Source organism: Dipodomys spectabilis, unplaced genomic scaffold (assembly GCF_019054845.1).
Source record: "Dipodomys spectabilis isolate Male_0828 unplaced genomic scaffold, ASM1905484v1 ptg000187l, whole genome shotgun sequence".
Lineage (NCBI taxonomy): Eukaryota > Metazoa > Chordata > Mammalia > Rodentia > Heteromyidae > Dipodomys > Dipodomys spectabilis.
The window spans coordinates 3,768,016-3,782,589 of NW_024870864.1; the positions used below are offsets into that span (position 1 = coordinate 3,768,016).

Here is a 14,574-nt window from a genome sequence, read left to right on the forward strand (position 1 = left end):
TTATCCAGTTGGTCCTTTCCTTTTGTATTTGTAAAAGCCAAGATAATGCCCAAAGTCACACATTCTAAGAGGCACCCTGCAGTCTTATTTTTCCTGTTATCTGGTCCAAGGTCAGACTGCAGAATGCAGGTCATTCTGAGTCTCTCTTAAGGAAGAGAGTTTAGTTTTCTCCTCTGGATGAAAGTCCAGTAAAAAGATGATCACATTTCCTGCCTCCCAATGATATTAGGCTATTCTCTTGGACATACTGATTGCATTGAAAGTCCAAATTCTGAAGAAGTTCTGGCTAAATGAGAGCATCATAAACATTGTATATTTTTGCTCATGGTTTTAGAGGCTACAAGAAACACAATTCCAAAGATGTAATAATTTCCCACAAATTCTTGAGACAGTAGCACTTCAGCCCATCTAAAATTTTTCATCTCTAAGGAAATGAACCATATTCCCACTTCTTTTCATGAACCTGAAATGCATGTCTAAGCAGGTCCCAATGATAGATGGCTACAACAGAACCCAGTCACATCAGGTTGCCATGGAAATGAGCCCACTTATTACCAGAACCCAAACTGTATTGAACATGATTAATTACCTAGGGCCAAGTAATGTTCAGGTTCCCTAAAGTTATTTAAATTCTTATAGTCAACTGCTTCATAAATTAGAGTCTTCCTTAAGTGGGATCTCAGACCAACTCATAAAGTATTCAATGCATACTTTATTTATGGCAGCTATGGCACTGAAAATATATAGCTATAGTTGTATAGCTAGAGCATTACAAAAAGAAAGATGATATCAAGAAGTCCATGAATCACATATCACATATTATAGTGGCCCTGGCCATGGAGAACATGAGAATTCGATGTTCCTCAAAGAAGAGAATCTGAAAATGATTTTGCCAGGTGTTCTACCCGGGATGGGTGGGAATAAATTTTTTAAAGAAATTCAATAATATGTATATCATAAAGAAGGAAGGGGGAGCATGGTACTGGCACAAAAACAGACCCGAAGACCAATGGAACAGAATAGAAGATCCAGATATAAATCCACAGGCCTACAGCCAGCTGATATTCGACAAAGGAGCCAAAGACGTACAATGGAAGAAACACAGCCTCTTCAACCGCTGGTGCTGGGAAAACTGGGCAGCCACATGCAGAAAACTAAAAGTGGACCCCAGCCTATCACCATGCACCAACATCAACTCAAAATGGATTAAAGACCTTAACATTAAACCTGAATCTCTGAAACTACTGCAGGACAGAGAAGGAGAGACACTTGAACTAATAGGCACAGGAAGGAACTTCCTGAACAGAGTCCCAGGGTCACAACAAGTTGGAGAGAGACTCGACAAATGGGACTGCCTTAAAATAAAAAGCTTCTGCAAAGCTAAATCTATCACAACTAAGCTAGAAAGACAACCAACTAATTGGGAAAAAATATTTACCAGCAATATATCAGACAAGCGGTTAACATCCTGTATATACAGGGAACTCAAGAAACTAATCCCTCCCAAACCTAACAAACCAATTACTAAATGGGCAAGGGAACTAAAGAGGGACTTCTCAAATGAAGAAATAAAAATGGCAAAGAAACACATGAGGAAATGTTCATCATCCCTGGTGGTGAAGGAAATGCAAATAAAGACAACCCTGAGATACCACCTTACCCCAGTCAGAATGTCCCACATCCACAAATCAGCCAACGACAAATGCTGGAGGGGATGTGGAGAAAGAAGAACCCAATTACACTGCTGGTGGGAATGTACACTTATACAACCACTTTGGAAAGCAGTCTGGAGGCTCCTTAGAAAGCTAAAGATTGACCTCCCTTACGACCCAGTCATACCACTTCTAGGCATCTACCCTGAACAACAGGAACCAATATACAAGGACACGTGCACCTCCATGTTTATTGCAGCACTGTTCGCAATAGCTAGGATATGGAAACAACCTAGGTGCCCCACCACAGATGAATGGATCCAAAAATTGTGGTATCTATACACAATGGAATATTATGCAGCCATTAGAAATGACAAAATAATGGCATTTGCAGGGAAATGGATGGAGCTAGAAGGAATCATGTTGAGCGAGGTAAGCCAAGAACGAAGAGACAAACGGTACATGGTCTCCCTGATAAGTGGATGCTAAATCCAAAAGGTTAGGTGATACGACAAAACTAACAGGACTTAAGAAACAAAGAACTCCCGCTCATCTGGTTGAACCACTACTAAATATCCCCATGCTGCTGATCACAAATATGGTATATAACATGTGAACACTGTTATATATTACAGACTGTGGTAGACAATTTGCTCCAGGGAAGTTAGAATGAACTTGTGACTTTGAAATTATGTAATCATTTAATCACAATCAAAAAAAAAAAAAAAGAACCTCGGGGAAGGGAGGGAGGGAGGGGATGGTAGGGGGAAAACAATGGAGGGGGTAACAATGTTCAAGAGGAAGTATACTCAGTACCTCACTCATGTAACTGTAACCCTCTGTATAGTAGCTTTACAATAAAAAAAAAAAAAAGAAGGAAGGGGGAAATATAAAATGAGAACTCAGTTTCTGCATCATAGAAATTTAGATAACAGCCTTATTTGGTTTATTTTTTTTATCCCAAAGTAGATTCAGACAAGAAAGTAAAATAGGCTCTGTTGTGGGGATGGAGAGGTACCAGAAGGAGAGAGGTTTAGGCTAACAAGCAGAGTGTGAAGTTAATGAGAGTGAATGTGGACAAAGTAGTTTGTTTACCCATGTGAAAATAGAACAATGAATCCTATTGAAATTGTTTTAAGAAGGGAGGAGTAGGTAAGGGAGAATGACAGAGGCAGGAAGATTGAGAGACACTATTTACAAGTATGGACAAGAAAAAAAGTAGATTCAGAGCTTGAGGTGTGGCTTGAGGTATAGATTCAGAAAACTTAAATATTTATCTGTGTTCACTCATACAATATCAAGCACATTATATGCCCAATACTGTGAATGGGTATACTAGAGTAAACCAGAAATAAATGACCACCTATTTTTTTAAAAACAAACTCGATTTGTAGAGCTATAAATTACCTGCTATAAAATTCACCTTGTTCAATATAGTGGTTTTGCAGTAACATGCTTGTCAATCACCACAATCCAGTTTTAGAACATTATTTTCATCCTCATTGCCACCTGCAATCTTCTGTTCACAACCTCAGCTCTAGGTGACCATTAACCAATTTCTGTTTATAAATTTGCCTTCTCTACACATTTCACACAATATTGACACCTAAAATCCTACTGTATGCCTCGTTTTATTCATTCCTTAATGGACATTTGAATTATTTCAACACTTAAAAGCATATGCAAGGGCATGCATGTGCATCTGAGTGCATGCTGGTCCTAGGGCTTAAACTCAAGTCCTAGGCATTGTCCCTGAGCTCTTTTACTCAAGGCTAAATGCTCTACCACTTTGAGCCACAGTGCCACTTCCAGTTTTCTGGTGGTTAATTGGAGATAAAAGTCTCACAGACTTTCCTGCCAGGGTAGGTAATCCTCATATCTCAGCCTCCTGAGAAGCTAGGATTATAGGCCTGAACCACCAATGTCCATCTGGCTTACATTCTTTATTCTATCAATATAAATGTTAAACCAGTTTTATTAGCTATTACATTTAATTCTTACATGTTGCTGGTGTTTTTGCTAGTGTTGTCATGAAGAATGTAGATCTATAGTTTCCTTTTCTTATGATGTCTTTGTTTCACTATTAGAGTAATACTTCACCCTCCCTTTAAATAATGTAAGTGACTTTTCTTATTAATTCCTAGTTCCCAGCTTAGTTGCATGCTTCTACTTAATTGTATTTGTATCTGGACCAAGAAGAGGAGGGAAAGGGGTGTGGAGAAACAAAGAGGGCTTATTCTTAACCTTACTTTCTTGTAACTATACTGCCACAACTTAGACAAGATTTTCCTCCCCAGAGTCATGGCTTCTCTGGACACATATTTCCAACATTCTGCCTCTGCCACACAGTTTTCTTCGGGACTAACATATAGACAGAGACAGAAATACAGAGAGGAAAGAGAGAGAAGAGGCAGGGGAGAGACAGAGGAGAGATAAAGATGGAGGCAGAAACAGAAAGAGAGGAGAGAAAGAGAGAAAGGAGAGAGAAAAAGGAAGAGAAAAAGAGTAATTTCTGCATTCTTCCTTTTCCTAGTCTTCAAGCCAGAACTGAGGACGTCTTTTATTTTTTTCTGTCTGTTTGGTGCTACCATGAGATCAGGCCAAGAGACACTAAAGAAGAACGATATGATAAACACACCACTGGTTTTATAGAGCTTTGAATTCATGTCTTCTTTCCTAGCTAATTTACTACAATTTGCTTTCTGGATTCCTTAAAAAGGCTTGTACTGCTGGGCACCAGCGGCTCATGCCTGTAATCCTAGCTACTCAGGAGGCTGAGATCTGAGGACGTTGGTTTAAAGCCAGCCCGATTAACCAATTAACCAATTAATCTCCAATTAACCACCAAAAAAAGCCCAAATTGGAGATGTGGCTCAAATGGTAGAGTACTAGCACAAAAGCTCAGGGTCAGCACTCGGGCCCTGAGTTCATGCCTCACAATGGGCACACACACACACACACACACACACACACACACACACACACACACACACACACACACACACACACACACACACACACACACACACACACAGACTAATTGGTGACATGGGCCACTGATACCCAGCTTTCACTTTTAATATTTTTTAAAGAGCATCTGACCTCAAATTGAGGGAATTAGAAATAATAACTGTTCTTTTTATGGAATGAAAGATTTGGAAAGTTTAAGGAGAGAAGTTAGTCTTACTATTAATGATCAGTCATCAAGCATAGACAATAAAACTATAGAGTTGAACTTCACAAATCAGTTTCTTCATGTGGTAGACAGAACCAGACATTCACTCCACTCATAGCCAGGACATTTGCCATTTGGAAAATAACAGCAGTCTTTTCCTTTGCTTTTTCTGAAATTGTCTGGCAGTGAAATCCTCCCAGTAAGGTTTTAACTAAGCTGAGCCAAAAGAAATTATCTGGAACAGAGAAAAGATACTGTTTGTTCTTAGAAATCTTTTGCCTCTGTCCTTCAAACTGGATACTTTCTGTTTATTTGTCTTCAAGTATACTCTTTTTTGCCATATCAATTCTTTCTATTGAATATATATTTTTCATAAGTTTTTGTACTACTAAAATTCCAATTTTAAATAGTTTCAATTTTCCTGTTGAAACAAAAACCTACTTTGTCATTTATTTCAAGACTATTTACATTTCCTTTATGAGCTATGGCTATAATTGCTGGTTTAAAATCCTTATTCCATCTGGGATTGGAATATTGAGAGTCTGTGGTCATATTTTTTTGTCTTTTTAAGTTGCATTTTGGGGGGTAATGGAAATTTTGAATATTATGTTTTTAAGGTTTTGGATTTGAGTTCTCTAGAAAAGGCTGAACTTTTTTTTGTTTTGTTTCCTTGAAACCTGGTTAGGCTTCAACTTATGGAGGCATCTTTTTTTTTTTTTTAAATCATAGTAGTGGTCCCCATGTCAGCTCAGTTTTATAAGGCTGGACCATCCCCTTTGAGTCTTTTGGTTTTTTTTTAAATCATCATAGTGGTCCCCATGTCAGTTCAGTCTATAAAGCTGGGCCATCCCCTCTGAGTCTGCCCCATGCCTACATCATTCAGGGTTTATTCTGGTAGTCTAGGACTTGGGCAATGGTGTATAGTGTTCAAATCCTTTGCTCTGTTGTTTTGAGCCTTGTCTGTTCATGTGAATCTAGGACTTTGATTCATTCATAGCAAGAATAAAAGACATCATTTCTCCACTTATTTCCTCTGAGATTTACAGATTTATTTAATCATAATACTGCTTTATATGATGATAACTGAAATGCTATAGAGGAGCTCGTGCTGGCTTTAACAGTGTCCCTTCCCTGCCATCCCAATTCTACTCCCTAGAAGCAACTTCTATGAAATATTTACTTTTAAGTTTTTCTACTCAAACTCTTCTATTTCTCTATTTGATTTTTTTTTACATTTAAACAATAAATATATTTTATGTTTAAACATACTCAGTTTTTCTCAGTATTCCTTTTCTTGTTTCTAATAGTATATGTATGTATATATTATTTGTTTTGTTAATTTCATCTTTAGTATTAAATATATGTAAGCCTATATTCTTAGACCTGTCAAGTTTCATAGTCTTTTTCAGTTCCTGACACTACATGGTGGAGAACTCTGTAAAGTACTTTTATTTTTCTTTTCTTTCAACCCCACCTGCTCATCACAGGGCTGGGGAACCTTTTCCCTGCCAAAGGCTATTTGGATATTTGTAGCTTCATTCAAGGACCATACAAAATTATCAATACAGGCAGATGCCTGTGAGCAGCTGATGAGAAGTATATATGTCTGTCCCATCATATGCTGACTGATTTTGAGGACCTTACACAGCCCATGGGCTGGATGTTGCCCACCCCTCACTGTCACAGAACACTGTGCTGTGTTGTGTTCCTTCCAAAAGTTCATTGTAAATATTTGAATTTTTTAGCAACTACTAAATAGTGTTTACATTATTATAATTGAGTAAATATTGTAGGCAAATCATAAGTTAGAAGTACATAGTACTCTTGAAGGCCTTATGTTGTATGTAGGCCAACTAACTAAAAGCTGTCAAGAGCATCAACAAAAAAAAGGATTTCTTTAACTTTTCTCCCTTGGTATTTTAAATTATGCTGCAATTTTGTTTTGATTGTGAAGTATGATTATCTATCTATCTATGGATGCTTTTATACATGTATGTATTTCTAGGAATTATTTTGAGGTATTGAACTGTGCATATCCTACACCCTATTTGCAGGATTTCTATTTCCTTCTTAGTCCTGGGAGACTTCTGCAGTTTATGGCCTACACACAAACATCATCTTGAGGTTTCTCTTCCCTGCTTTATTTGGATGAATCCAATGCTTCCTAGAGTTTGTATATTTCTCTTTCTTGCTTTAATCTTACATTTTTCTGGAGTTATGTTTTCAATTAACGTTCTAAGACATGATGATTGGGAAGGGAAAATCTCAGACTAGGAATAGCAGAAATCTCTTCATTTTGTCCTTTAATTTGATTGATAGTTTGCTGGGGTTTAGAATTCTGGGTCAAAAATTTTGTTGAGAACTGTGAAAGCACTACCCATTGTCTTCTAGCATCTACTGTTCTCTCAACCAGGAGGTAAGAAAAACAAGGAGAATCCATCCATTAGCCAATCTTTCTCTATCACTGTGGTTATAAAAAGGAGGTTTCTTGTCCTGAAGAGATGGAGTAGGATATTGCAATTCTGTATATTGCTGTGCCTCCCATACTTGTCTCTCTCAAAGCTTATTGATAACTGACTTTCCTGTTGAAAGACCCATATGCCTCTCACAGTTTTAGCAAAGCAGCAACACAGGTCATGGTTCTGAGACTCTTATCTCCAAATAACCACCAGAGAACTGAAAGTTGTGCTGTGGCTCAAAGTGCTAGAGTGCTAGCCTTGAAAGAAAAATCTCAGGGACAGAACCCAGTCCCTGAATTCAAGTCCCATGACCAACCAAAAAAAGAAAAAGGAATTTTTACTATGTGCATGGATTGTCTCTCATCAGTGATTACTCTTTGTCTTTTTCAGCAACAGAAATTGCAAGGAAATTCAACAAAGAAAAGCAAACCAAAAAAAGTTGATCCACTCAAAGGCCACAAGGTCATTGCACGATGTGACGAAAATGGTTTTTATTTTCCAGGTAGATTTTTATTTAATTTTGTGAGATTCACTTGTTTCTTTACTTACACACACACACACACACACACACACACACACACACACACACACACACACACACGATAGATAGATAGATAGATAGATAGATAGATAGATAGATAGATAGATAGATAGGCAGATAGATATTGTCTTTATAGAGGTTACATATTACAAAGAAAGACAGATAAGCAACCAAATAAATAAGTACAACTATGTAGTATGTCAGATAGAGTGCAATAAGGAAGTATCAAACCACAAAAGAGATGAGAATGTCAAGGTAAAAGTTGAAATTATAAATATATGATAGTGGGCTGGGAAGGTGGCTCAGTGGTAGAGCGCTTGCCTTGCATGCATGAGGCCCTGGGTTCGATTCCTCAGCACCACATAAGCAAAAAGAAAAAAGCCGGAAGTGGTGCTGTGGCTCAAATGGTAGAGCGCTAGCCTTGAGCTGAAGAGCTGAGGGACAGCGCCCAGGCCCAGAGTTCAGGCCCCACAACCAGACCCAAAAATAAATAAATAAATTAATTAATGATAGTTAAGAAAGAGCTCGTGGGGAATGTGACATATAAATAAGGACTTAAAGAAGGAGCTGGCACATCTGAGATTATCTAAGGGAAGAGAATTTTAAGTGTAGAGAACAGCAGTGCTAAGGTCTGAGTCTGGAATTCACTTGGCATGTTGGAGAAAGAGCAAGCAGGCCAGTCTGGCTAAACCTGAAAGGTTTGGCCAAATGTCCTGGGGTGTCCTGAAGGAATCAGCTAGGTGGAGTTCAGCAGGAAACAGAAATATGAAAGGAACTTTGTAGGTAATGAAAATAATATGTGTAAAATATCTTTATTCAGGTCAACAAATAATATAAATAAAAATAGAAAATAATAAAGTTCTTCAGAGCGATAAGCATGGGGTCACTCATAACAGGTCACATTAAGATGTTCAAACTTTAGTTTCAGGGTATTAGGAAGCCACATTTAAAGCAGGTTTACACTAGAGTAAAGCTGGCCTGGGTGGCTACTGCTGCCAACTGTGGCATGTTGGCAGCAGTTTCCATGTGATCACATCTTTTACAAGGATAAGTGTAAATTACCTAGGGACACTGCCTTATCTGAAATGGAAGTGACAAGTTGATCATTAGCCTGACTTGCTGACAGGTGCAAAGAAAGATACATTTCAAAACTTGATCAGATTACATAGGGAGAATGGGTTTTCCTTCCTGTTGTTCAGTGACAAGAAGCACTTTAAATCAGGAAACTCATGATGACTTCTACCCTATGCCATAGGATGGGGGGAAAAGGAAGAACTGAATCTCTCCAAGTATTAGGATTTAGGATCAAAAAGCCTAAATTTTCATTTACATGAATTCTACCTCTTATCTTCACTAGCCATTTGATAGAAGTCACCTGTTTTTTTTTTTTAATTTCATTTTTCCTTGTCTTCCCAAGTAGAATTAAAAACTATTAAAACCTTCATAAGATTTCTGATCAGTACAATACAGTACTTGATCACATATAGCTTTGGGACATCAACAATTCCTGGGATGTTTGGGTGGGCCCTGTTGTTACATTCTCAGCAGCTAAAAACCATTAAGTGTCTGCTGCCAGTGGTTTACACCTTTATTCCTAGCTACTCAAGAGGCTGAGATCTGAGGGTTGAAGTGCAAACCCAGTCTGGACCAGAAAGTCCAGGAGACTCTTACCTCTAATTAGCCACTGAAAGGCAGGAAATGGGGCTTTTCTCAAGTGGTAGAGCACCAGCCTTGAGTAAAAAAGGTAATGGACAGTGTCCAGGCCCTGAATTAAGCCCCAGTACTGACAAAACAACAACAACAACAACAATAACAACAACAACAAAACCCTTAACAGAAAAAATTAGCCCAATGGCTCACAAACCAAACCTCTAAAACTAAAGAGAACATGGCAACCCAGGTGTACGATGACACTGCAGTAGAGATGGGCAGGTAGAAGATGCTGTGCCCGGAACAATTCTGAGAATTTGGGATTTAAATTGGGCTATGAATATTGAAAAATGCTTAGAGCAAGAGTAAAATAAAACCCAGTCCCCTAGCCTGAAACTGCTGCTTGGAACAAAGATTCAGAGCTATGTATGCACCTTTCACCAAACAACATGACATAGCAGCTTGACTATGTTCCAATCTCCTGACCACTAAGTATGAGCAACACTTTTACTGAGGTTTCAAAGGAAGTGTTTTCCTCTACTGACTACAGGGAAGCCTCTGGCTGAGCAAGAGAGCTAACTCCTACCCAGGAAGGTGCCTGGGCTTGCTGGCCTCTACTAGAGGTAAGAAGGGAACACAGCAAAGGCTCTTCTGCTTGTCACTCGCCCCAGCCCAGGCCTAAAACAGTTCTCAGAGGGATTTCAGAGCTAGGAACATGGGCTTACCTCTCTGGCACTGAGCTCAGAAAGAACCAGTGTGAGGGAAGATGAACATTCGAGCTGAACTTGAACCGTACATAAGAAATTATAGAAAATCCTTTGTCCTGTAGATCCCCAGAGTACAGTCAGCAAGAAGCCAAGTGAGAGTGGGGTATTTTTTGTGATATTAGGATTTGAACTCTACCACTTGGGCCATACCTTCCAACAGTGTTTGCTTCAGTTATGTTTTAAATGTAGGGTCTTGTATTTATGCCCAGACTGCCCTGGACTACTGCTCTCCTAGTTAAGATTCCCATGTCACTGAAATGACAGAGGTGTACCACTGCAGCTATGGGTTAAAAGAAAGCCCAGGCTGGCTCAAACTGTGATTCTTTAAGTCTCAGCCACACAAGTAGCTATGATTGCAGAGCTCAGCCACTGTCCCAGCTCAAGGCTGGTTTTGAAGATACATTGTAAGATGCTACAGAACTGAAAGAAAATTAGGTCATTATAATGTACCAAAAATCTAGATCCAATGATGTAGAGCAGAAATAGGAGGATTTTTGTGTAAAGGAAGGAAGAGAGGGAGATAAAGGAAGAAAGGGAGAGAGAAAGGGAGGGAAGGATGAAAGAAGGAAGGGCAAATTTGGACTTTGTGAGCCATATAGCCTCTGTCACAACTTTGTAGCTTAGGCAAATGACTGAAAGCATATTTAACACTAGACACTGCTAAATCCTCAAGGCTAAGTATTTGAGGAAGCTGCACAGGCCTATGTGAACATCTTAGCCTCCCAGATTCTTTCTTCTAAGCTGAGTGAGGGGTTCTGGGCTCAAAGAGATGTGAGTTGTAAGGACTTCTCTCCTTCTCAGTTAAAAGATTGTTTTTTGCACCTCACCCCAGTTAGATGGCTATAATCAAGAAATCTAATAACAGATGCTGGAGGGGATTTGGCCAAAAGGGAACCCTACTACATTGTTGGTAGGTGTGTAAACTTGTTCAACCACTTTGGAAAGCAGTGTGGAGGTTCCTCAAAAGACTCCACATAGAGCCTCCCCTATGACCCAGCATAGGGCATTTACCCAAATGATCACAAACAAGGCTAAAGCTCCTAGCACAACTATGTTTATCACAGTATTATTTAGCATAGCTAAGATATGGAACCAACCCAGATGCCCTTCAGTAGATGAATGGATCAAGAAAATGTGATATATATATATAAGTGATATTTATTCCATCGTATATAATGTGATATATATATATAATGGAATTCTATGCCTCTATCAGAAAGAATGACATCGCCCCATTTATTAGGAAATGGAAAGACTTGGAAAAAATTATATTAAGTGAAGTAAGCCAGGCCCAAAGAAACATGGGTCCCATGGTTTCCTTTATTTGCAATAACTAGTACATGTGTAGGACAAGCAGAAAAGTTCAAAAGCTATGTACATATGGCCAAATAAGGTGATGTTAAGCGAAATGAACCTCAAGATAAGAACACAAATATCTTTTTTTTCTTTCTTGCTATTGTTTCTAATGTATTTATAATGTACCATGTGATTTTTTTGTGTGTTTCTTTGTATGTTCCTCCCCCACATTATAACCCCTGTTTTTATTGTATTTGATGTTGGTGCCCTGCATCTTGTATATACACTTCTCTAATTCAGGGAGGGGAAGGGAAAAAACAAAATGCTTAAATAAGGATACAGGATGGCCCATTATAACAATGAGATGTACGAAACACTATGCTGAAAACGAACTTCACAACTTTGGCAGAGGGGGGTGGTGTAGTTGTGATGGTGGGAGGGAAGGGGTGGTAGGGGGAAAACAAAGGAGGAGGCAACAATGCTCAATAGGAAATGTACTCATTTCCTTGCTCATGTAACCGTAACCCCTCTGAACAGCATTTTTACAAATAAAAAATACAAAAAAAAAGGAAACGAACTTTACAACTTTGGCGGGGGATAGGGTAGGAGGAGGCAACAATGCTCGATAGGAAATGTACTCATTACTTTGCTCATGTAACTGTAACCCCTCTGTACAGTATTTTTTTTTTACAATAAACAACATACAAAAAATTTAAAAAAAGATTTTTAAAATTTTCATAGCAGAAACTCAAACGGTGACATTGATTTTATTAATATTAAAATGGTAACTAACATCATTTTATGGTAGAAAATATGTGAATAATGTGTAAAGACTTCAAAACCCAAATTAAACACTTTAGTGGAAAGTGGAAAGTTGGCTTTTGTATGTGTGTTGCAAAAAATTTTTTTTTCCACTACATTAGTCATTTAAAACAGTGGAGCAACATGAAAATCAACAGCTGCCTCTTTGCCACATAAAAGGATTCGGGGCTTTGCCAAGCAAATGTGTGAGCCAGGGAGTGCGTATCTGCCTCTGAGTGGGAGTCAGCAAGCAGCTGCCACTGTCCCGGAAGTGTCCAGTGTCAAAATCTCCCACTAATTGGATTTAAAATTTAGAATGACAAAGAATGGAATCTTAACATGTTGGATATTTACTTTTCCCGAATTTATTATAGTAGACTATATATAATTATATAAGTTATATAGATATATATATTAATTGATCTGGAGATTTAGCTCCAAGTGTATATACAATATCAATTAGATTATCAAAACCTTGTATAATCAAAGAAAAATTATATATAAGTCTCTGAGTTATAAAACTAAAAGACAAGACAAGCTTCTTCTTTCTTTTTTTCATTTTGGTCATATATTTTACAAAACTCCACAGGATATGTTCAGCCTAATTACTTTTTCATTTATCCAGTACTCAGTATTAGATCTGAAACATATCAGCTGCTTTGGGTGGGAGTTCCTTTTTTCTTTTTATTTCACAATTTTTTTTTAAAAATCCACCACCTAATTTGTCTTTACAGGAAGAAATAGGACTAAAATGATTAGTGGGGAGTAAAGGGGGAGATCTAAGTTTCTCAGAATTAGTGTTCTCTCTGGATTGAGGCTGGTGATACTGACAAGCTCCCTGCATTCTCTTGGCTTCCTCTAGGGGGCTTCAGACAAGAGCTTCCACTACACCATTCTGCATTGTTTAACCCCAGTTGGCATCAGACTAAATCCAACATTATTTCTTAGAGAAATCAAAAGGTTATGCTGATTTAAACAGAGTGCTAGAACTCAACACAGATGTTAGGATAGGGCAAGGCTAAATGAGCAGGCATTATTGTCTTTTAAAAAAAACCTTATTGTAAAGATACTGTACAAAGGGGTTGGGCGCTATCCTTCAGCTCTTCAGCTCAAGGCAGTGCTCTACCACTTGAGACACAGCGCCACTTCCAGTTTTCTAGTGCTTTATTGGAGACAAGAGTCTCTCAGACTTTCCTGCCCAGGCTGGCTTTGAACCTTGATCCTCAGCTCTCAGCCTCCTGAATAGCTAGGATTACAGGCATGAGCCACTGGTGCCCAGCACATTATTGTCTTTATATTTTATGTTTTCTTTGATTCTTGTCAGGGGTTGTGAAGAAGTGTCTGAGTTCTAGCCATGCACTGGTGGAGTACAGGTATGGAGACACCAAGATTGTGCCTATCTGCTTTATCACACCTATTGGAGGTGCCATGCCTTGCCCACCTCTGCAGGTATTTGCTGGGACCTCCCCCTTTTTTAACCACTCATGGGGTTTGGGATACAGAGGATGACAGGGCCACTATGTGGTCCTTTTTGAACCCAAATAGCCTCCTACAGAGAAAGAGTCTGTGCCCAGATTTCTGGGCCCCATCACCTAGCCATTTATTTGCTCATGACTGATCTACCACCTACCTATTTTAAGCAGATTGACTTATATCACACTTTGTGGCACTTGTCACTTTACAAGACAATAAAAGGTTAGGGGAAAGGAGTTGCTTTCCCTTCTGATGCTCTTGAATACTAACTGTAAAAGATCACCTGATATTATACAAAATAACAAGGATACAGGTAGTATTTCCCTTGCCATTGTAGTCAGTTGACATTAGACTGTGATACCATAATACACAGTTTCCTGGCGTGCACTCCACACAGATGAATCAGACCAATGTGTTTTCATCTGCCAAAAACGTTCAGAAAAGCTATACTATCCCTGGCATATCCTCCTGTCACTGTTGTGGCATCGAGGCCAGGGAGTAGAGAGAAAGCCCTACAGAGCATCACTGCTATGTTTCTTGCACAGTGTGAGTCAGGAGAAATCGGAAGAATTAGCCTTGGTCATATGTTCCCCTGTTCACAGCCAGATGTATGGTACACCTCGGTGCACTCTTCCCTGTGTCTGACAATACCCAGCAGCCCTTGTTCTCCCCTTTGCAAGATTCTCTTTCTGCTACATGTCACTTTTAGCCATAGAATCTAGGTTTGGAGCAACATCAACCAAATTTGCTCCTTTCCTCT

The 14,574-nt window shown here is 38.8% G+C and overlaps 1 protein-coding gene across 1 annotated transcript in view; it reads left to right on the forward strand.

Annotated features, from left to right (window-relative positions):
* Vwa3b (von Willebrand factor A domain containing 3B) overlaps window positions 1–14,574 on the forward strand; it is a 179,543-nt gene that overhangs the window by 152,363 nt on the left and 12,606 nt on the right. Inside the window, exons 23-24 of the mRNA XM_042695361.1 lie at window positions 7,677–7,788; window positions 13,666–13,790. Of these exons, the coding sequence (XP_042551295.1) occupies window positions 7,677–7,788; window positions 13,666–13,790 (237 nt within the window). The remainder of the gene's footprint in view (window positions 1–7,676; window positions 7,789–13,665; window positions 13,791–14,574) is intronic.